General features: G+C 39.4%; 3 protein-coding genes and 2 pseudogenes across 3 annotated transcripts; 3 read left to right on the top strand and 2 right to left on the bottom strand.

Moving 5' to 3' along the window:
- Nucleotides 1-691: 691 nt before the first annotated feature.
- On the top strand, nucleotides 692-1,955 carry LOC149108928 (trace amine-associated receptor 1-like; annotated as a pseudogene).
- A 7,836-nt stretch (nucleotides 1,956-9,791) lies between these two features.
- On the top strand, nucleotides 9,792-11,030 carry LOC149108927 (trace amine-associated receptor 7a-like; annotated as a pseudogene).
- A 2,121-nt stretch (nucleotides 11,031-13,151) lies between these two features.
- LOC110050609 (P2X purinoceptor 7-like) lies at nucleotides 13,152-15,413 on the top strand. The gene is made up of 2 exons (XM_089294068.1): nucleotides 13,152-14,349; nucleotides 14,619-15,413. Exons 1-2 carry the CDS (start codon nucleotides 14,156-14,158, stop codon nucleotides 15,034-15,036), a joined length of 612 nt encoding a protein of 203 aa, XP_089150194.1. The 5' UTR covers nucleotides 13,152-14,155; the 3' UTR covers nucleotides 15,037-15,413.
- Nucleotides 15,414-15,485: 72 nt separating this feature from the next.
- On the bottom strand, nucleotides 15,486-17,437 carry LOC110050582 (uncharacterized). The gene is made up of 5 exons (XM_089294069.1): nucleotides 17,273-17,437; nucleotides 16,931-17,191; nucleotides 16,557-16,728; nucleotides 16,260-16,408; nucleotides 15,486-16,149 (listed from the first exon to the last, which is right to left on the bottom strand). Exons 1-5 carry the CDS (start codon nucleotides 17,328-17,330, stop codon nucleotides 15,989-15,991), a joined length of 801 nt encoding a protein of 266 aa, XP_089150195.1. The 5' UTR covers nucleotides 17,331-17,437; the 3' UTR covers nucleotides 15,486-15,988.
- LOC149108926 (uncharacterized) lies at nucleotides 17,274-19,237 on the bottom strand. The gene is made up of 4 exons (XM_089294568.1): nucleotides 18,842-19,237; nucleotides 18,558-18,729; nucleotides 18,214-18,430; nucleotides 17,274-18,087 (listed from the first exon to the last, which is right to left on the bottom strand). The coding sequence occupies exons 1-4, from the start codon at nucleotides 19,235-19,237 to the stop codon at nucleotides 17,493-17,495; spliced, it is 1,380 nt and encodes a 459-aa protein (XP_089150694.1). The 3' UTR covers nucleotides 17,274-17,492.
- Nucleotides 19,238-24,442: the final 5,205 nt, after the last annotated feature.

Genomic DNA, 24,442 nt, shown 5'->3' with positions numbered 1-24,442 from the left:
CTCCTACTAAGTTCATAAAATAAGCTTAAGGCCACTCATGTTTTTCATGTGTAAAGCACTCATGACCGCATGACTCTACTCTCTACGAAAAATGCTGGTTAAATTTACTCTGGGACTGTTACACTCTAGGCTCGATTTTCATCGCTCTCTAGAATCCAGTCTACGTTAAAGCGCGGGTTTCTGTCCCTAACAGCGGCTGGCAATCGAGCATAGGTACACCAATGCCTTTGGGTTAGCTGACGCCAGAACACCTTTAGCTGAAGAATGCAGGCAGAGAATCTCCCATTTGAAAGGACAATAATTATTATAATCTATAATGACAAAATAAACGATTAGAAACCTAGGGCAAACAGCCGGTCAATATCACACGGAGAAGAACTTTATGCTGCATACGAGTCTGAATTTTCTAGACTTATTGCCTATTTCTCCATTTTGCTCCCCCTAACAAATCTGTGTGACAGAATACAGCATCTGTTTCATTGACAATTGGTTATGAATTTCTTTGGAATGTGGTTCACTTTCAAAATTAAGAAAGACAGGTTAGATACAATGAACAGCAGTCATGAAACATAAGGGTTACTTAGAGATAATTGTTTTTCTTTTACTCGTCATAGGATTGATTGGAGGAACTGCAAACAGGCCTAAGTGCAAAAGCTTATGACGGCCTCTGCATCCAAACAAGAAACATTCTTCAAGTAACTACAGCATGGACATAAACAACACCGAAACAACTATTAATGTATCCAGCACAGGGTTTTATTGCCCATTCGAAAAGGGTGGCTCATCTTTTGACTTGATTATAGGCCTCATCACGGTCATGGCTTCGGTCCCCACTATTCTTTTGAACGCATTCATAATCCTAGCTGTAAAGCAAAGAAGAGAGCTGCAAAAACCCTCAAACATTTTGTTGTCAAGCATGGCCATTACGGATCTTCTAAATGGCGTTATAGTTATGCCGATATCTGCCACTTCTGATTTCTTCATATTACGTCAAGTTTCGTATCAACATACTTGTATGTTAAATACGGTGAATATGTTCTTCGGGCCTTTGCTTTCCACAGCTACTTTGCATCACTTGACTATCATTGCTTGGGAGAGGTACGTGGCGGTACAAAAATGGATGGACTACAAGCTTAAAATCACAAATGGCCGCCTCAAAAATATTGCCATAGGTACCTGGCTCTCTTCGCTCTTGCCAACAGTTGTATACTTTACTTCGTCAGTGGTCTCTAGGAATAGTGCATTTTTGGGGGGAGTTTTAACTTCGTGGGTTGCTATAGAAACTGTTTGTTTATTTCTTGTTGCATTCTTTTACCGGAAGGTTTACCTTGGAATACGCAGTCGTAAACTAAACGAAATCTCCCAGATCGACGATCTGATGAAAGCAAAGCTGGAGTCTAAAGTTGCCAAGACAACTGGTTTATTAAGCGCCATGGTAATATCCTCCTTTATCCCAATATTTGTTTTTGCTGTCTTAGGAAATGTTATCCCAGTCTTCCGAACAAATGCAGCTCTCAGGTTTACACAGATATTGACGCAGTTGACCTCCCTGCTTAATCCACTACTTTATTGTTATAGAGACCACCGTTTTAGGGACGCTCTTCGCGAGCTGTTAGGGATGAAAAAGTCTCAGGCAATACAGTCAGCAGCTGCCTCCGGTCAACTTTTCAAACGAGAGGATCCAACAAGGTCGTCAGAGCTGCAAAACGTAGAAAAACGTACCCAACGCTTGACAAGATCAGCATCTTGCGATCTAACTGATGCTTTAGATTCTTACCATGGTACACCTAGTGAGGTTAAGTTGAGAAGGTCTTTGTCTGCTCCCCACGCTTGATACATGCAGCAGCTCCTTAAATAGCTTAGATCCACAGCAACCTGTAGCCATCGAGGAAACACATGCAATGGTCCACGGTGAAGGCGTCTTGAAATGTGAAGCGAGGTACGGACAATGCTGAGAATAATAGAGATGTAACAGAGCTCAAGATAACCCCGTGAAATATAGATATACAGACATCAAAATCCTGTGATTCCAATAAGAACTCCGTGAAATTTGCCAAGCCCTAGCTGTGACGGAACGGTTTGAAGGCCACCAATATATGAAGCATCTCTGAACAGCGACGGAATTTAGAAAAAATTGCAAGCTTCATAAACTCCAAGCAATGTCCTCGTAAATCGTCGAACGAGAAGCAACTTTAGTACTTAAGCGTTTTGGACAAGTTCCCGCACGCAAACTCAGGCAAGCAATAGTTTAACTCCGTCTAGCTTTCTGCGCATGTAGCAGACGTAGGTTTTTGAGCTGCGAACGCTTCGCCCCTCCTGCCTCTAATCCTTTGAAAGCCCGTTTGCTCAAATTCCTCTGGGTATTTCTGGACGTTTGTTTGTCCGTGCTACCACGCTAAGAAAAATAAAGGAGTGGCGCGCGGCTGAAAGAGGTAGGATCCAAACGTTGCTGAAAGAATAAATACGGCGTCGAACGAAGAAGCCGGAGGTGAGATTAATATTGTACAAGAAATCGAATTAAGATCAAGAAGAACACGAACCTTTCCTCCTGTTAACAAAAGGGTTCTAAATACTGTCCAAACTTCCATCGCCAGTACAACCAAGGAGAATGAAGCGCTGAAGAAAGAAGTATCAGATTTAAAAGCCTCGTTGGAATTGATTGACAGGGAGCTGAAAAATGCTAAGAGTTTATGTAGCACTTTATAAGAAGCTAGATGCAACTAACACCAAGTTGAACGTCGCCAAAACAGTATGATAAGAAACAAAACGACTTGAAGACCCCTTCGATGCGTTCCAACGGTACACGAGATATAATACAAGGCAAATCCATGGAATTCCCAAAAAACCTGTAATCGTGCACACAAGATGCTATTATCAAAGTCGCTTAAGTTCTGCATGAACATCTTCATCCTACCTGGTGACGTTGGAATTTGTTTCATATTGAAACAAAACTAAGGGATACAACTAATCTTGTTTAATTTCCTTAGTCACCAGAAAAAGTCCAAGAGAATGTACAGGGAACGTACCGAGCTAAAGCATCTCAGACATTTTTCCAAGCTTCTCTTTTATAGTAAAGACAAACAATAGACTGCGAGGCTGATACTACGTGAAAAACGTTTCGAGACACCAACATGACAAGAACCGATAAAGTAGGATCGTAACAGTGGACCGCTGATTCGCCCTTCTTGGGGCTCGTCAGCACTATGTAGCGAAGATATGTAACGCCCAACTGCCAACGCACATAAATTGCAAAATGACCCGTTCACTATATCATGTTCCGTGCTTTGCACTCACTTGCGCCCCGAAACACGCGTTGCCACATTACACTGTACGTGTTTCGGGGTGCAAGGAGACAAAGTGTCAAGATTGGTGTCTTGAAAAGCAAAAGAATAAATGTGTCTGGACAAGACCAGCCTAAACATTTAAACATTCAACCGCATGGCCAGTACCATGCTTTAAAAACGCAGCGTATCGGATACATATTTTCGAATACATATCTTCTCTACACAGTGCTGACGAGCCCCAAGAGGGGCGAAACAGCGGTCCACTGTTGCGATCCTACTTTATCGGTTCTTGTCATGTTGGTGTCTCGAAACGTTTTTCACGTAGTATGAGCCTTGCAGTCTATTGTTTGTCTTCATACATTTTTTTGGCTGATCAGATCTCTTGTAGATCCTACGTTGGCAGCGTTTATCGTATGCGGTCCCTTGCAGTTTCTGGTTTCTCTTTTTTATAGTGCAAAGTTGAATCTTTAGTCATGAAAAAAAAAAAAAAAATTGGTGTGCAGTGGCTGGAGATCGTCTATGATATGGCGACGGTTGTTTATTTTTGTTTGCTTGTTTGTTTGTTTGCTTTTTTTTCATTTTACCAAAGTTTTGGAGGAATATTTTTTATGCAAACTGGTACTTAAATTCCCGAGAAGACTAAAAGAAGGACATTTCTTGGTGTCCTGACTTTCTTGAAAACAATTCGAGGAATAATCGGAAATCGTTATTTGCAGTAAATTGCAGCCAGAATTTTACTAAAACAATTAGACTGTTCGCATGAAATTCAGCAGGGTCTCTACAGGGGTTTATAGTTGAAAATATCGAAGGTGAGTCAACGGAGGCAAACATTCTTAGTCATATTTTGTAGGAGTGCGTCTGTTGCGTAAATAATTCCAAATGTTGCCAACGTTTTCACAAAGCTTAACCCTTCAAGAGATATTTGAAAGAGCCGCACAGATAAACGAAGAGCTAAAAAGAACGGAATTCGATGGTGCATTTTGTAAAAATTTCAAAGTTCTAATCGATAGATTTTCTTAATTTTTGGCTAAACTTAGAAAATCGGTACAGAAAATGATCCATCAAAAGAAAAATAGGGGTCACCGAGCGTTCAAGATCATTAAATCCAGGCAAAGCTATAGCAATGGCCATCTGCCCTATCATTGTTCATTTTATTACTTATAGCGCGCACTTGATGCATGACGTGGCCTGTAAATTTGCGTGCGTAGTAAGGATGCACAGAAACAATCGGCGCGAACATCCTTTATTAGAAGCGATAACTTTTGTTGGCGCTAAAGGGAGTTCCCTTTACTCCGATAGACTCTTCACCCCTTTAAATATTGGATCACTTGGAATTCGATTCAGTTGCCCTGATTCTAGTGACGAATAATTATGCAAAAAATAAAATCGTTGAACGACTTTACAAATGCTAGTTCCAGGATAATTTACTGCGGAAACTTTCAAGTTAAATCTTGGCATTTTTGTCCGCGCCTTTGAAGTTTGCCGGGCTTCAAACCCGTTTATTCTCATACAATGGTTTAGAAGCGTTTCCCATTAAATAGCCACCCTCTTTCACGAAAGCGGATGATAGTTTGAGGCCAGTCATTAGATGTTCAATTTACGTAAATCTGAGGTAAGAACAGTTTTGAAAATAAATGTTATTTAAGTTTTGTACAGCTGATTTTAATAAAATCATATTCATGATTGCTTTCACACTCTTCTGGCATTTATACTCTTTGAAGTTTGTCAAGATTCATCATTGCGGCACATTGTGTGTATGCATTGACATCCAGCCTTAAATGCAATGTTGCACTGACCTCCATTTAGATACTTAATTGCTGGTAGTAACTATACCATTAGCACTAAACGCAGCTCCCTTTATTCGAAAGGTTTCGGCAACCCTTTGAATATTGGACAATTTGAAATTTGACTCAGTTTCCCTGATGGACGACTTTACGAATGTCGGTTTCACGATAATTTCTGGCGAAATCGACAGCAGGCAAACGATTTTTGGAACCCATGATCACCTGTTTTAATTTCGTGAATCTAGGGTAAGAGCAGTTTTCTAAGATAAATCTTACCTTAGTGTTCCAAATTCTAGATTTGTTTTCCTTAAAATCGTTTTCTAAGTGTTGATTCTGTAATTTCCTTGCATTTATTGTCTCTCAACTTTCGCCTGAATCAAAACATCGACAGCAGGCTCCCTTAAAAATAAGTTTCTTCTCAAAGCTGAATTCAGTTTCTTCTAGAAATAGCGATTTATATATATATATACCGTTCTCAGTGAAATTATCGGATTAGGTTTACATGAAAATTTGTAACCAATCGTATCGCCGACAGACCCGGCCAGATTGGTCGAGCCATGGTTCTCATTCTGACGTGAAGTAGTCGAGGGAAAGAATCCAAGTTAAGACCAAGCGAGTCTGATGTGCCGCCGATCTTGATATCGTAGGACATTGGAACAATAGACACAGGTTCTGTCTGGCTAATTGGGAGTTTGGATGATGCTGCAGCTACCTTACCTTACCTTATCCTATCATGGCTTTTTAATTAGTGGAGTTCGGTGTTATTTCCTGCGAGTTTGGTCGAGCCATGGTTCGTATTTTGCCAAGACTTAGTCGAGAGCAAGAGCCTTTTATGTGGCAGAGGCGCACCAAAACAAACAAAGTACGACTAGTTTTATTTATTTATTTATTTATTCATTTATTTTATTATTATTATTATTTTTTTTTTTCGTATGAGTTTGGTTGTACTGTTCTTCAGTATTCAGCTGCACTGAAGAACTTTAAAATGAAGGCAAATATCGTTTCGACATCATTCCATGCAGTTAGTAATATATCCTCTTTTTCTAGTTAGTCTCACCTGACCATCATTTTATTTATCTTACACTGCTATAATGTCTTAAAAATCAAGAGCGGTGCAATTACTTTTGTAGAACGTTTTTTTCAGTTAGGGAGCATCTTTTATAGATGTCGATACGTGTTTTTATGTTAAACATAGTAGGATCAAACGACTAGAAGGGCAGAATTCAAACTTCCACTTGTATAGAGAGAGAGAAAAAAATCTGAAACCACAGTTATTTTTATAAATCCTTTTTTTTATCATTATAAACACTAACAAGTGAGAGAGATGTTAAGACGAAACGATAAGAAAAGTCTTTACTTAATTTTCTTGATCAGACATTTCTTGAAAGCATTTACCAGCAAAGTGTAGGAACAGAGTTATTTCATGTTTTTTTCTCCCTAAATTAAATGACAAGAAGGCACAGTTTGTGTTTTACTGAGCAACTATCCAAGAGATCAGACACGTTTCGGTTACATAGAGTAAACGAGCTCAAAACAAAAGACTGTTCGAATTCGTTGCGGAAACTTTCAACTTAGATCTTGGCCGTTTTGTTAGCTCCTTTGAAGTTTGCCGGACTTCTGGAGACTGCCTGTCAACAGCACTGCACATATTCTCATACGCCTTTTTTATCTTATATGCCCTAACAAGTGAGAGAGATGCATGAGCCCAAAACAAAAGATTGTTCACTGCGGAAACTTTCAACTTAAATCTTGCCATTTTTGTTAGCTCCTTTGAAGTTGGCCGCACCTCAAAACCCTTCTTTTCTCATACAATGGTCCAGGTGCGCTTCTTATTAAATAGCCATCCTCTTTCAAGAAAGCGGATGATTCTTTTAACCCAGCTGTCATTAGTATTGTAATTTACGCAAATCAGAAGTAAGAAAAATTTGGAATTCCACTTAAGTTTTGCAAAGCTAATGTTCTTATTATTATATTCCTGATTGCTTCCACTGCTCTCCTTGAAATGTGTAATAAGACTATTTTGAATGTCATAGGTAAACATAAAAGGTAAATTATTACAAATTACCTCAAAACTCATACAGTATATACGTAACGATGTCAATCAAGCAGTTTATCCTCTTTGTGTCGAAGAATTTTCACATAAAATGTTACACTAAACTCCATTTAGATAATTCATTGACGGCGGTAACTATTGTCGGCACTAAAGACAGTTCCTTTTACTTCAAAGGGTTTGGCAACCCTTTAAATATTAGATAATTTGAAAATTTGACGCAGTTGCCCTGATTCCAATGCAGTGACAAAGGAACTTGTGAAAAGTAACATCGTTGGACAACTTTACGATTGTCAGTTACTCGATAATTTCTTGTGAGATCGACAGCAAGAAACGATCTTTAGAAAGCCATTATCGCCAGTTATATTATCGTGAATCTGAGGTAAGAGCCATTTTCAACGTTAAAGTTTTTCCGAGTGTTCTAAATTCTGGATTTGTTTTCCTTAAAATCATTTCCTGAGTATCGATTCCGTAATTCCCTTGCATTTATTAGCTTTCAACTTTCGCCTGAATAACTGACAGCGGGCAAGCTTGAAACTGTTTTCTTTTTTTTCTCTAAGCTAGATTACGTTCTTCGATGATGAACGAAATGTATGCCGTTCCCAGTGCAATGATAAGAACAGGTCAGCATCAGTATTTGTACCTAATAGTATCGTTGATAGACTACATAGAGTTTAGTCGAGCCATGGCTTGTATTTTGGCGAGACATAATCGAGCCAAAGTATCCATGGGAAGACCGAACGAGATTCACATACCACCGAACTTGATATCGCGGGATATCAGCACAGTAGACGCAGGTTCTGTTTGGCTAACATTGTGAGTTTACGTTTTATATTAGGCGAGTTATTTAGTTCAATTTTTGGCAAGACTTAGTCGCGATTAAACGAACCTGTTATGCTGCAGAAAGGCAACAAAAAAGGTGCGACTTGGTATTTTTCGCACGATTTTGGTGGTACTGTTCATTCAGCTGCACTGAAGAACGCTAAAAATAAGTACAGATATCTTTTATGTTAGTCCATGCAGTTAGTAATTTGCACAATTTCTTGTTTGTTTGTTTGTTTTTTTATTTACTTGACGAACATTTCATCAGGCTTACACTGCTATTAAGTCTTAAAAAATGTAGATCAGTGAATTTAGGTTTCCAGAATAGCCGTCTTTTATCTTTTTCTTTTATATATTCTATAGATGACGATTTGTGTTTCAATCTTGCACATAGTAGACCATCCAAAGGACCATGCAGAAGTGTAGAATTCCAATTCTCAGTTGAATAGAAGAAAACGAAAAAGGAGTGTGAGAGATTTCAAAATATATAGCACTGCACATTTTTTCAGATACCTTTTTTATCACTAGAAACCCTAACAAGTGAAAGAGGTGTATGAGCTACAATAAAAACAAAAGATTGTTCACTTCGGAAACTTTCAACTTAAAATCTCGGCATTTTTATCAGCTCTTTTGAAGTTTGCCGGGCTTTAAAACCTTTTTATCCTCATGCAATGGTTCAGGTACGTTTCTCATGAAATAGTCAGCCTCTTTCAAGAGAGTGGAAGATTGTTTCAGCCCAAACATTAGTATTTTAATTTACGCAAATCCGAGGTAAGACCAATTTTGAAAGAGAAATGTTATTTAAATTTTTAAAGCTGATTTTATAGCAATTGTATTCCTGATTGCTTTCACATTCTCCTTGCATTTATAGTCATTGAGGTCTGTCAAGATTCATTGATTTCTAGGCTTAAAATGAATTTTGTCCATCTCTTAAATTAACCAAGTTGAGGGAATAACAGACTTGAGTAAGAAACCGTCCCTGCAAAATTACATTCAATATGATAAACCAGCTAACACTTCAAACTTTGTGGCGATTTAATAAGCTAGTGTCCTCTCTCATGCGCTGTTTGCATATACAACAACAACAACAAGGTTTATTTGCACGGTAAGACCTAAGAAAAGCAATTAATTATACAATGTTTATTAAAATTACTTTCAGTAGCTGGTCATCAAAACTCCATATGTCGGGGTTCGCTATTATTCTCGATAAAGGCAACGCGAAAAAGACTATATTGTTTCTAAAGAAAAATTGAACTACGAAGCATGTCATTTCTGGCAAAATTCACTCCACTGTGCTCCTAACTCCCTACCCAAAATGCTGGTTAAATTTAATGTTAAAAAAATCGAGTATTTTTTTCTCGCCAGAGACTCCAAAGTAGACGATACAAAAATTAAAAGCCGGGAATGTCAGTCATTTTTTCTCCTCCACGCTCTTATCTTCCTTTTCTTGCTCTTCTCTCTTCACTTTTTTTGTTTCATCGCTTAGAGTGATTTTAAGGCCTTTTGAAATTGTGAAATCAAAGTGCATATGGTTGTTTTGGTGCAAAGTATAAACACGGTTTTCATAAATTCAGTCATATATATTTGTTGCCTAATGTAACATTTGTACCTTTGTTTACATTTCTTGTTTGCTTTCAAGTAAGATAGAAAGCTTAGTCACATTGAATATGAATAGAAAAACATAGGCTTTAAGATAATTATAGCTGTTTTAATCTTACTCGTCACAGCATTTGTTAAAGGAACCCCAGACAGCCGTAAATCCTGAAAATGAAGACCGCTTGTGATTGACAGAAGTTGTTGGTTAGTTAACGGCCCGTGCGTCCAAACCAGATAAACTCTTCATGTATTTTCAGCATGAAGCTGAATAACAACCAGACAACCATCGATTAATCATCCAACTCAACGCTTTATTGCCCGTACGCACCGCACGTATCATGGGAAGTCGGTGGCTCAGCCTTTCACTTGGGTATAGGCCTCATGACGGTCACGGCTTCAATCCCCACCATTCTTCTGAACGCATTCATAATCTTAGCTATAAGGCAAAGAAAAGAGCTCCAAAAACCCTCACATATTATGTTGTCAAGCCTGGCCGTTACGGACCTTCTAGTTGGCGTTATAGTTATGCCGACATATGCCTCTATGGATTTCTTTACAGTAAGGCAAGTTTCGTTGGAGCATACCTGTATGCTACATGCGGTAAATATGTTCTTCGCGCCTTTACTCGCCACAGTTACTTTGCATCACTTGACTATTATTGCTTGGGAGAGGTACGTGGCGGTACTAAAATGGATGGATCACAAGCGTATCATCACAAATGGCCGCGTCAAAAAGATTGCGATAGGTACCTGGCTCTCTGCGCTCTTACCAACGGTGGCAAACGTCATCACGACATTCGTAGTTGTGGGTGATCGTACAATTATGCAAGGTATTTTAACCGGGTGGACTGCTTTAGAAATGTTTTGTTTATTTCTTGTTGCCTTCTTTTATCGAAAGGTTTACCTTGGAATACGCAATCGTAAACTAGACGAAATCTCTCAAATCGACGTTTTAATGAAAGCATAACTGGAGGCTAAAGTTGCCAAAACAACTGGTTTGCTAACTGTTGGGGTAATATCCTCGACTATTCCTGTTTTTCTTTTTGCTATATTAGGAAATGGTATGCCACTGTTTCGTACAAATGCTGCTATCCGGTTTACACAGATAGTGACTCAGTTGAACTCTCTATTTAATCCGCTGCTCTACTGTTATCGATACCACCGTTTCAGAAAAGCTATTTGGGAGTTGTTAGCGATGAAAAAAACTCAAGTAAAACAGTCAAAAGTTGTTGCAGCCCAACGTTTCAGGCGAAAGGGTCCATTTAAGTCATCAGAGCTGCACATAGTAAAAAAATGTACCCAAAGCTTGAAAAGATCAGCATCTTGCAATCTAACTGATGCTTTATATTCTATTCATGGAACACCCAGTGGGATTATGTCATTGTCTGCCCCTACGCTTGATACATGCAGCAGCTCCTTAGATGGCTTAGTTCTGCAACAGCCCTCCTCTATCGTGGAAACAAGTGCTACGATCTGTGCTGAAAGCAGCGCGTAGTGTGAGGCGAGGTAAAAAATTCTCGATTTGAGCGGACAGTATTTTGAAAATTGCAAGTAACCGGTTGGACTGCACTACAAACATTTCAGTCATGTGGGACGCAGTACCCAAGTGAAGCAAAACCATCTCCTGTTTCTTTTTAAGAGCTTCTGCCTGAGAGACTGGGGCAGACTTGGAAATGAAGGTCGGCCGATTTCGCTTAAAATTGGTACACAAAGTCGTTCTGTGGACTTATGTAATATGCCAAAGTTTCAGGTTCAACGACCATTTTTTAGCCGAGTTCTGGATATCAGCCCCTCAGGGGTCCCCAGAGGCTGATTTTTAGTGTAATTTTGGCCACTTTTCATTCTCTCTTTAAGCAACGTACAATTAATTTCAGACAAAGCCAAAGCCATATTTTTAATGCACTATCCTTAGACTTCTGTGGGTAAAAACATCAGCTCAAGGGAAGTTTTCGTTAGCCTGTGGCTGTGATCACAACTTAGTCCTATTTGAAGCATATGGGGAGCAACTAGAAATGGCCTGTTTTTCAGACCGCATATTTTCCATGCCCGTGTTTTATATTGTAAGTCTTAGTATCCCTGCAAAGTTCAGCCCTTAGTTTAGTAATACCAAGGAAAAAATACTAAGGTTGAGGCTTTTTTACTGCGAAACATATTTAGAGAAGTTACCTACTACGCACCTCCTGTCAAACTCTTAATTACTTTTTAGGAGGAATTTTTAGACACCAGCTGCACAATTAAGAAACAATCAATGATCCCAAAGTAAATTATTTAGAGGAAATATCTATTTTCAAACCATCAACTAGAAATTTTCTACTGACGGATTTGAAACTAAATTTTATGTAGCATTTATACCCTGTACCCAGGGGACTGGAAGGTGAGGGGAAACTTCATATGTTGATAACAAGAAAAATAATCAAAATACATTGAAACAAGTTGTTTACTGAGTGTCTAAGTTAGGTGGGAAAAGCTGAGGAAAAAAGCCTTATTTATGAGACTCTACCTTGTTTTCATGGCAACCTTGCTTTGTCAGGCATAATTACACTAAGTTTGACTTTTCTCATCTAATTCTCTGTTTTTTATTGACGTTTTCAAGGTTTCTTGGGACAAACATAGTTTTTTTGCACCTTTTAATTCCTTTAGTACCCTTTCTCTTCTCTTTTAATTTTGTTATATCTGGCAAAAACGATATCTTGATTTCATGAAATAGTCATGAAATCCAGACTGGTGGGTTCGATATGACGGACATTCTAACGTCACGTGCCTTCATAGCTGACTATTCACCACGATTAGAATTTTAAGCCGTGAGTTTTTTTCTCCTTCCCCCTGCCAGAAGATCACAAATACCTTGTGTGACTAGTAGTACCGAAATTTCCGACTTAATCATGACGCACTCAGAGGTGTTTTTCTTCAAGCTTCCGTCCAAACTCCTCTTTGGTATCGACTCTAAATAAGAATACCATCGTTACGATAGAGATTGCAAGTAAGTAAGCCTCGTGATACAATAGAGGGCCAGATTACTTCCTATTTTCGCCAGATTACATTGTTTGAGCATGACACGCGAAGCCGTGGCTTAGCTCCACGCGCATGCTGGGGCTGACATTGACGTAATCAGCAAAATTTTCCTACCGTGACCAAATCAAGTTTAACGAACCTGTACTTTAACTTAAACCAGGAACAACAGAATAGCAGCATATCGCTAACCACTAACTGTTTACGTCTTCCAGCTGAAAACCTAGCTCTTATCTGTCGAAAATTGTACTGAAATCCAACTGTAAACATGTACCTGCAGATGGCGTAATGCATGCGCAAAACAAGTGCGAGATACGCAAATGTCTTACTTACTGGGGAGGTGACAGGAAAAAATGTAACGGGCACCGTAAAAGTTTTCAAAAAAGGTCAATAACCTTAAAAAACGCGTGGTTAACCCTACATTTTATATTATGAAATGGAATTGGCAAGTCTATTCAACACGTAATTAGTTTCTGGTTGTGAGCAAAAGGTATTTAGACTGTATTTTAGCTGAACCAGAGGAAGGCTGTCAGATACGCTAAAAGCGCTTTTGTAACGATTTTATTATTAAAAACATATCAAAAATCTTTTTTTTGGTTACCATTTGCCATGTAGTTTAAAGATCTTTTTAAATGTGTTTGCTTTACTGTATGTCAAGGCGAATTCTATGGAATACTGTGAAGAAATATCCTTTCCTTCTTTTTTCAGGAAAATGCTGATGTCAGCATTTTTGTTGAGATTCAAGGCTAATTATCTCAAAAAAATGCGTGGCTACCCCAATTTTTCTTTGTGGATTCCAATAGCGCTTGCAAAGATCTACTCTTTCTGCGTGGTCTTAACCTGGCGCAAAAGCCTTTGCAATTAGTAGGCACCATCCTTAATACTGGGCATGTGAAACTACTTAATTCATCTCCAAGCCCTTTTGACTTTTCAAGTGAAACAACATCCAATATGCCGTCGAAAATGTTAGAAATTGAATTGTGGGCGGGTACTGGGTAGACAATTTAAGTTAGAGATATTTTGTTTAAATGTGTATGCAGATGATGATGGAACAACGATCCTTGAACCAGTGGAACGAATTAAAGACATTAAAGCGTGTAAAAAAATCTTTGAACGTGCAAAATAAATTTATGTCTGATGAACATGCATGCAGTCACTCTAACCTTGGATACCTATGGATGCAATAGGTATTACAATGCCGAACGCCTGAAATATGCTATCTGAAACGTCAGCGGTAACCTTCTTTGATTTCTTCAATTTCTTTTTTCTCTTTGATGGAAAGGGTGCTGACATGGCCCACTTTGGTCACGCATGCGAGTGAATTTTCGCCAGTGACGTGGGCAATCTTCTTTAATTCATGCTTTAAAGGGATACTCTACGCTATATTTCGACTTTTGCTCAAAATGTAGCATATGCACTATAAAAACTTACGAGAGACAGAAAAAGCGGGAGAAATAAATTCTAACTACTGAAAACTGCGCTAGAAAAGCGAAATTTCACTCAATTCGAGGACCGGAAGTGAAACGGACGACTTTTCAGGCACGTGATCAATGACGTAGAAAGGAGAACTCGATTAGCGCCATTGCTTGTTTCACAAAGGTTATAGTTAGCATGGAATCGGGGGATTCGTGTAGTTCTTCTTCTGTTTCTTCTCAAGAACATTCTACAGAAGACACAACCTGGGAAGACTGTCAAGGAACGCAGCCGTATCTCTTTGAGCCTTACGACAGCGAGGCTAGCTCAGACACGGACTCCCCAAATGAGTCCGATGAAGAAGAATTCGAACGACTGCAAAACACAGACTGGTAAGAGATCAATCTACTTCTTGTGGCGAGTTCTCTTTACAACCCGTAATTTTGTAACTTGATTTTTTAAGCGAATAAATGAGTTCAAGATGACAACAAAGTTATCTTGTCGTGGTCTTTGTGATGGAATTGGTTTACGTGTATTTTCGTGCGCAGATATCCACAATATCGATGTGTGAAATAATTTTCGGCTTGAATGTGTTTTTGCGTTCATATGCATAGGTCATAAGCTCTGAGTCATAAGGTAAAATCTCGATTGGAAATTGTAGGTGTAAGTGTGGAAGTTGCCAGAGACTAAATCGAGTTGTAGAGTGCATTTGTTGTGCCGAAATTGACTGCGTGGTAGCCAAAAACAATGAAGCTGTTGAGGCAGAAGGACTGGCCGAACCTCCCATTTGTATCACACAGCATCCAGGGTTCCACGCCGTTTGTTTGAATCGCTGGGTTCTACAGACGGCATGGTACCAGTACAAGCAACAATATCAAGATTCTTACGAAGGGCCATCTCACAAACAAAATAGACACATAGCCTACAGGCAGTTGGCGAGGTGGTGCTGGGGTCTTTTGGGAAAGGAAGTGCGAGTGGTTCTGCCATCATGTGCTGTGTGTTGCATACGAGCACACTTCCCGCCTCCAGGGCTCGAAGAAGACTTCGTATTTGAAGGATTTCACTTTCCGGACGAGTAATTGTTTTAATACTGTGTAGTATTTCAATTGAGCTTCTAGTTGACCCTACTAGTCTGTTGGGGTTTTCCTTGAGATTATAACTAACAAAATAATCGCATCTAGGGTGATTTGGTAAGATACTTTGAAGAACATATTTACATTGTGAAGATGGTTAACATTCTAAGATCCTCATTTAATGTTTTATTTTCCATTTCACTTTGTGTCACTGAGTCAGTCTTCTAAGATTGATCGAAGATCCTTGCATTTATGAGATCAGTGGAGTATTATTAACAACAACAGGGACTGCAGAGGGGAAGGGGCTGGCAGGGCTATAGCCCTACCACTTTCATTGCTGGGATTTATTTTCTACGGCTTCAGATGATGTGGATAAAATTTGCATTTTACTACTTGAAAGTAATATTGGCCAGATATTTTAGCCCTACCACTTAAAAATGGTCTCTGCTGTTCCTGAACAACAACAACAGCAATACTCTTTATTTTCTTTCATTGTAGTATATAATTCTAATGAAATTAATTTTGACTTTAGTCTGACTATGGCTAGATGTCACTAATTGTATGGCTGTTTGTTTAACAATATATTGCAATGTGAACAGTGAATTGATCAAAGTCATCATCATTTACCATCTTTATTCACTTATCACTATTCCTGATACTTTGGCAGTGCTGATCCTAGCAGTATGCAGGACACCTGTCAAATATGAACTCACTTTAATGACCTTGCTGTCCATGAGTTCTCATAGCTCAGTGGATAGAGCGTCCACACAGTCTTCGGGAGGTCATGGGCTTGATTCCTGGCGGGGACTCAGAATTTTTCTTTGTCCCATGCTCGTGTGTTGTTGATCAATTCACCTTTCACATTTCAAAACCTGAGCTTAAAATGCACCATCTTTATTCACTTATCAATATATTGCAATAGAGCTTTTAAGGATGAGGACGATCCTGGTGAAGAAAGTCACTTCCTGAATCTTGATTTTAATGCATCGACTGCAGCCTGTTTGTCAGGGCGGCCATAATCCGATGATAGTGATCGGGGAGCATCAGCTCTCTCTAAAACAGAACTTTCAGTGCCTTGGAGAATTCGTACAACACTCTCTTTCAGGTTGGCAACATACCCTACGTGAAAAATGAAAGTAAGTGGGGTCTAACCATGCACATGTAATGTAAATATGTAAATGAAAAAATTGTAAATTCCAGTTTGCTAAATTCTTTCATTCTTTACTCACCATATGTACATTTCACTAAAATCTTCTTTACTGTATGCTCTCCTTTCTTGTACTTTGGGAAAGCAATGTTGAATCGTTCTCTGCCATCTTGCAGTGTTGCCTGCTCCCTGTCACTGTTTTCGTTGAAATGCAGGATTGCAATCTGCAACCTAAAAAGATAGGTATTTTTGCTTTTGTTTTACCTTCCATTCAATAGGACATAAATTCAGAGAGGTTTTTTGGCAACCTGAAAAATGTCACATTTGTAACCAAGGTTAGTGTGCATTATGATGTTATGATATGTTCAAGTCTTCATACCTGCTTGTCATTCCATGGTATGAAAAGGCCACCATTTTTGCAGCAAAGTGGTTGTAGACAGAATGGAAGGCCTCTAGAGAAGATGTAGCATATTGCCCTGAAATTTGCTTTATATCTTTCAAGAGGGACCCCTTTGTCAGCAGCTCTGTGAGATTTTCATAGGGTGGTGTACCTGCAAAAAATAAATGATTTCACCTATAATGATAAGCATCTAATCCCTCGTTACAACTATCAAAGATCATGATACATACCAAATAACTGTGTTCATGTAAAAGCATACTCCTGAATATGCATGTATATATGGGGGCTATTAATGAGACAGGCTTGTTGATATTGAGACTTGAAGAATTTTAAGGGTTTTTTTAACTATGTACCTGGCTTGAGCCATTTTTTCTTTCTTTCTCTCCCATGTAACCTTCCATGAGCACACTTAGAAAACAATGGATTTTCATGTCCAGAATGCCTGTTCATGAGGTGATTTGTTATGGACAGCCATTTTGCCTCCTTGAGGTCAGGGTCATCATCATCTGTTGACGAGGCACACCAGAACATGTGGTTGACAATGCTCTTCTTCCATTTTTGAACCACAGCACAATCCTTTTTTTTAGCAAGGGCATCAATCTTCTTTCCAGTTCCTAAATAAAATTACAGTTACTAGTGGCTAAAAATTGTATCAGTTGATTTTAATCCAAATTATATTTCTTTCAAATATTCACCTTTTCCAACATGCCAACCATCCAACCTGTGCTTAACTCCAGGCCATCTCTCCCTCATATATTTCTTATTTGCACATGCCTGTCTGTTATTAAGGTGTTAATGGACAATCTTTCACCAGTTAAGAATGTGAGTGATCTTGCAAGCCCCTCTTTTTCCATAGCACCTGAGTTTTTCACTTCGTTGCTCTAAAGATAAGTATTAATTAAAATGTAGTATTACTTAAAGCACAAAAATACTTCTACGAGCCCATTTTAAATTTAATCCAGTCCAAACCTTTATCAATTGAGAATCTAGGATTTTATTTTGCTCAGCATCCATAAGGGAGTAGGTTCCATACTTGGCTGAATGACCAGGGCTGTCACAGCGGCCATCACCTCCCACTATTAATTCCCTCCCTTCAGCTTTGATGTTGTCCAGCAGACTGGACTGTTGCTGTTGGTATGTCCTCTGCACAGCAGTATGTAGATACTTCTTTTGGTGATTCATAAACGTTGAGTAACATATCGTTGGCACATTCATATGTTTCAATATCTTCAGCACCTTTGCTGGGCTTCCACCACCAAAGAGGATAGAAGAGGACAGCATGATGTTCCCAACAGGAATGTCTCCAACTGAGGGCTGCGAATCCCAGCTTGTAGTGAACGTGCAGGAATAACATTTCTGCGACACTGTTATTTTCGTACCAATTCTTGATTCGACCATCCGTTCACATTCCGACCGGCAAACTGGGCAGAACCGAAAGAGGTTAAGAAGTGAAGACTCTGCCACTAGGAACAGGTTTTGTTGGTGAGGAGGTGCATTTTGGGGAGACTCCCTGTAAATTAATAGAGTGAATTATTAGTGGGCTTGTTCTCCTGAAATATTCATAGTTTGTTGCTACGGTAGATCACAGTACAATGACTGCATAATGTATAGGGGTTGTGATAGATAGTTCGCTTACTCGTATAAACAATCATCCAAATCGTCAAAACCAGTATCATCATCTGCATCAATGTCTTTGGGGTCAGGGACGTATGAAGGGTCATCATCTTGCTCCATTTCTTCTTCATTGTCTGACAACTCCTCGTCACTCTGGACTGGGGTCGAAGTCGTGAAAAATTCTTTGAGTAGGGTGCATTGAGTTTCTTGACTTTTTTGGGCAATGGACGTTTGACAACCTGCAAAGATATTTCGGCACAGAATTGTTTTTCGCCTGAGTGGATGACCCGTGTTTATGATATACAACGAAAATTATCGTGGTAGTTTCGTATTTCTATCACGCATCAGTCGAGAAACCAAACTTGCCTTTAGCGGTGCGGCTGCTTCGAAATTGTACAGAAACGTTTTTCCCTGTATTCCGGGTTTGGGTAGCAACCTCTACAACTGCAGGCAATGTTTCCTCTGCATTTATTGTTAACTCCTCATTATTTTCACCGGAAGTTGACTGCAATTCCTCCCTCTCGTGTTCCACGAGGATCTTAAAATAGCAGAACACAAGTAAGTATTATTCTAATTTTCTGAACGAGTTTCCCTCGCTTTCAATTTAAGCTAAACTATTAAGGCAAGTTATAATTTCGTCCTAAACATACCCTAGCAGCCTCTCGTTTCCTATAAGCTCGTGGCGGCTTCTGCGCGTGTTTTGATGGTCCGGTGAGAGCGTCTTGAGAGATGTTTTTGTCATGTCGTTTTAGCTTCTTCGTCTGCGGAGGACCATTTTTAAAAATCGTAGGAACAGCATTGGGTTTCAAAATATTTTTCATCTTTAAGCCCAGAGATTTCGCTATCACCGTCTGTTCTTCAAAGGATTCCTCAGTGAAGTGAGCGCTACAAAGTCGGCTAGTCATCGGGTTGAAAACATCAGAACGGGTGTTCTTCACGGCATTCGTCCATAGCTTAGCGTAGTGGGCATCTTCAGGCCATTTGTGAAGGCTTACCCCATCTTTGCGAGTGTTAGAACATCCACCAGCTATACAGCGATGTGGCATTATAATATGTTGCGCTTAAGCCGAAGGAGTGTTACGCACGGGGCTGTGGTCGCGTCGCACTGTTTGGGCTGGTATTAAATTCGCACAGAATGGGCACACAACTCAACTGCTGTATAATAAACTCTATTACACTTTATTGCTTGAATTGACTTCTTGATATGCGAAAGCGAACTTATACACGTGATTATTGGTACAAAGAATCTTTGACGTGTCCTCAGTCGATAATGACATAGTGCAATTTTAGAGATAGTCGCGCCTACTTACAAATGGCTGTAATGATGTTGAACTAGTCATTTACGAGAAGAATCTTACGCTAAAATTGTTCAAAGAGAGAAACAAGGTTTTCTATGGTATTTTAAGCGTAAGGCCTGGACAATGTTTTCGCACAACACGCGACACGACGAGCTTTTTCTTAGCACAGCCGATCTTCCCCAGTGTACATATTATCGAAGAGGTTTTGCGAGTTCTCCTTTCTACGTCACTTCCGGTTTTTGACCTGTGATCCAAAGCTCGAACCGCAAGTCAAGAACGTTCCCCATTTACACAAAAAATACGAAGATTGACCACTTATAGCTGTTCAATACTTCTTATTTGGGTTATAAGCTATCTTTTTTTAAAATGTTGTTCTGAGGTGTAGAGTATCCCTTTAACTTCCATTCAAGGAAATTGTCAACTCTATGGGAAGTGGCCAGTTTATTACCACCAGTGCCCACTTTAATTTGGCCAGCAGGTGGGTAACATCTCGATCTAACGTTGCTAACGGGAGAGTCACAGCAGCCTCTGGCGGCTTGTTATCTCGTGCCCCGCATATCTCATATTCTTTCCAAACGGGACACTGTATAATCATGTTTTCAGTTTTCCAGGAGACTAAATTGTAATAGCCAGACTTTTTCGCTCCTCTGCCTTTCAAGCACACTCAAATGAAACAAATTCACTCAAAGAATGAATAGATTTAATAAGTTTAATTAATTGATCGCAGATAGTTTCATTTCTTGTAAATAAACAATCCAGTCGGCAAGATGTCCATGTGCTGGCCATACATTCATTTCACGGTTGGATTTTATCAATTTACGACAGACTGAAGTAAACATGTAACGTAGTAACGCGTTCGGATTCTATACAAAACCGACAACTGCCTAGCGGATAGCACGGTCGCGGCCTAATGGTTGCGGGCTGGACTCCGGATCGAGTGCTCCTGGTTACTAGGGCGTTGTCATGTCGTCTTGGGAAAGGCAATTTTCTTCCACAGTGTCTCTCTCCACCCAGATGTATAAATGGGAGCCGGCGATTATCATCTTGTCCAGGGAAGAAGAGCAATAACCAATTTAAGCTCCAGCAGGCATGAGGCACTGGACTTTGTGACGACTTACCATACCACCTACACCAAGCATACTGGTCGCCCTGGGGATTATCACTTCTTTTTTATTGAAATCGGAGTTAAGGGCCAGCAATTCTACAGCTAGGGTGCTATAAGCAGTAGTCTTTGAAGGAAAATCCACTCCTACCCTGTCTTATCTTTGGATATATGCAGTACACCGATTTAGTCTGGATCTGTGCGGACTGAGAAAGCAACAAAAGGAAAATCCCGATAGAGAAAGAGAAAGTGTGCCAATGAGTAATTTTCTGGTAATTTAGTCAGACATTCAGCGACTTGGCGGGAAAACGGACCGTCTTGGACTTCCCCAATTTATAATACCTAGGCCGTTTGCACCGGGGAACTGGGTATGAATAAATATTCTGTAGCATATCCATTCGTTCTTTAGGTTCTCATGCAAGTTCTATACCTGATCATTCTCTGCAGTATCAAGGAGACAAATCTAGACGAGTAAAAACTGAATTCCAAGACAATCATAGCCAGCAAACTTCAGATAAGTTACCGTGTCGTGACCTCGTCACATACGGTATGAATCAACCTGAATTTTCATTATTCGCAGCGATGCACTCACGATCAATTTATCACTGGGGCTAAGGTTTTTAATGTTGCTTCACTTTTAATGGATTATAAGGAAGGGGCGTGCCTCTAAACCTGTAGGTAGGTAAGCATTCATAGTACGTGAATTTATCCAGACACCTTGCGTATAGACTGGAATAGTGAGACTGCATTTAATTTTACAATTAGCTATAAATATATTCGAAATTTTTTCGAGGTTCAAAGCGATTTTCAAGTGGTGTCATGAGAGACGTTGTGATTGCATTTAGAGTGACTGATAAATTGTTTTTCTTCAGAAAAGAAGTCCAGCGACTCCATTATCCGTAATTTTCAAGACTTCTTCCACAAAATTTATAACCGTTGCCGGACCAAAATCTGATCGTTCCTAAAAAAATCACATGAAAATTTCTGATTAACGGTAAGTCTTTTCGGTTAGAATTAACTTCAGAGTCTCTAATTCCCGACTTAGAAGAAAAAAAGGTATTTATCGAAATCAAATGGCTGATTTTTACAGACACGCTTTGTTGAGAAACCGGAAGTGGCCTGGTTAGTCATCTTCTCGTAAGTTTTTTCTTGGCAAAAAAGCGTCAACCTTAGTATTTTTTTCTTGGTATTACTAAACTAAGGGCTGAACTTTGCAGGGATACTGAGACTTCACGATATAAAACATGGGCATGGAAAATATGTGGTCTGAAAAACAGGCCATTTCTGGTTGCTCCCCATATGCTTCAAATAGGACTAAGTTGTGATCACAGCCACAGGCTAACGAAAAATTGCCTTGAGGTAATGTTTTTACCCATAGAAGCCTAAGGATAGGGCGTTACAAATATGGTTTTGATTTGTCTGAAATTAATTGTACGTTGCTAAAAGAGAAAATGAAAAGTGGCCAAAATTACACTAAAAATCAGCCTCTGGGGTTGATATCCAGCCTGAGGGGCTGATATCCAGAACTCGGCTAAAAAATGGTTGTTGAACCTGAAACTTTGGCATATTACATAAGTCCACATAACGACTTTGTGTACCAATTTTAAGCGAAATCGGCCGACCTTCATTTCCAAGTCTGCACCAGTCTCTCAGGCAGAAGCTCTTAACTGTTTGGGATCCTTATGTACCAGTCACTCTTGAGATTTGGTGGTTGGCGACTACAGACAACGCACGCAACCAATTTTCAGATAAGAAATCAGCATCGAGAAAAATCTTTGAGAAAACTAGCTGCTGGAATACATAGTTGACGAAATACTTGGAGTTATTTCCTACCTTAATCTAGCCTACCTTGACAAAAGTAATGGGCTGAAATGGTAACATCGCAAGCAACTTTTATATGCCACGTGTCCGAAACATTTTCATCTGTCGTCAGGTCACATGGCAACCAGTCGCGCAGCTGCGTTACCAAACAAACAATAAGGACTTGAAGATACAGGAACGCAGACTCCGCGAAAGAGAATCGGAAGTAAAATGACACCTGAGAACTTCACCGAGCATGACCAAAAGTCAGGTGTGCTGCGTTCTTGCTGGTGAAGGACGTGACTTGAAGGCTTTTCGCGTTGCTGATAAAACGTGAGTAAGTTGGTGGTCTTTGTGGTTTCTGCAGACCTCTTAATTAGCAGAGCCTGTGTTATTTTGAACGTTTAAGAATCTCCTTTGTTATTTTTGATTTAAAAAGTCGGCTGCTAAGTCTTCAGATAAACAGCAGTTTAAACATAACACTGTAGTGTAAATACAAGCTGAATTAAAATCGCTGAAATCTCGTTAAAACACAGTTAAAACCTAGTTTTTAATCCTGGAACTTCATTTGGTTGCGGAAATAAGCGAATAAGCCATACTGAACTTGAAAAAATCGTCGCGTCGCTCGCAACAAACCTGAACTTAATTTTCCCGCCACGAACGTCGTGTTCTCGACCCAGGCTCTCTTAGACGGTCGCGTGTTTAAGGCGTCCACGTCTCCGTATCTTATAGCCCCTAAAGAAATGGTAACACAGCCGCGCGACCGTAGGTATAAGTGACCGTTAGAGCAAGCTGCTCATAATATGTGGACTAACCCAGGTCTCCACATTAGTGCCCCTGTCATTTCTACCCTAGAAATGCCGAAACCATCCTCTCCTAATTGGCCGCGAACGCAGCATCAAAGATATCACTTCGTCTAAATAATGGAGGTTAACTATAGATTAAATTATAAACGGAGGCACACCAAGTCTTGGCTCCATGAGATTCGCAATAGGACTGTCCATAGAAGAGTGTAATATTCAAGACAAAAGAACAATTATCTTTTATCCCAGTTTTATTCCAGTGCTGATTTACAGTCATACTAACTACCCACAATCACCCGTGTAACATTATCTCGTGTCATGTTTCTTCCTCGATTAAACATGACCTACCAAAATTTACGCGCTGCTTGGTGAGCTAAGGAGAAAAAAAAATGAACAGAAGTCAGTACAACATGCTGATAAGGTGTGGTAGATGAATGCTGAAAAAGTTGCTGGAAGGAATCCACGTTTTTGTTGTGCACTTGATTTTAGCTTGAGATGAAAGCCTAAGATTTTCGTATTTTTTCGAATGTATGATTTCTGAAAATCAATTATTACAGGCGTTCGTTTCATTTCCCTGCCACAAAATTAATTATTTTTAATTTTGCCAAACTTCTATCATCTTAAATTGGTAATTTTCTTTTTTTTAAATTAAAATCGTGTCCTTTAAAGATACATTTTTGAAACTAAGAAAACACTTAAAAATAAAGAAATAAGTGATGATAAGAATAATAATAGTAATAACAACAATAATAATAATTGAACACAATATTATAATTATAATAACAACCTTCCCAGCGTCCTTTGCTGCTGAAAAATTTGCATCTTAAATAACTTTGTCAGTTTTGAATTCCTGGGCGTTGCTAAATTACATGAATAAACACTTGCCATGAAATATATATAGTTTTTGCAAGTTTGGTGTCTTCACGTTATTCGTCACGTGACGATCACGTGACCATATCTACAAGTGCGTTTTATCTCTGTGAGAGGACAGGCATTGAACAATAGCTGTTATTACAGTTTTCAGCGGTTCGACGTGCACACGAGGCGAAAGGGTCAATTTTGCTTTGTATTGACCCATTCGCCTCGTTTGCATACCTTTTGAAAAACGAGAATATTTGACCGCAGGCTCAACTGTAACAACAGCTACTGGAAAGTACTTCACATACTTCAAAGAATAATGCTATAGAGCATTTAGAAATGGCCAACGTGACTTCTGTCGTCTCACATTTAAGGGTCCAAGTACATACA

This window comes from Orbicella faveolata, unplaced genomic scaffold, assembly GCF_042242905.1.
Source record: "Orbicella faveolata isolate gen_17 unplaced genomic scaffold, um_ofav_v1 contig_25, whole genome shotgun sequence".
NCBI lineage: Eukaryota > Metazoa > Cnidaria > Anthozoa > Scleractinia > Merulinidae > Orbicella > Orbicella faveolata.
This window is presented reverse-complemented; position numbering and strand designations above follow the sequence as displayed.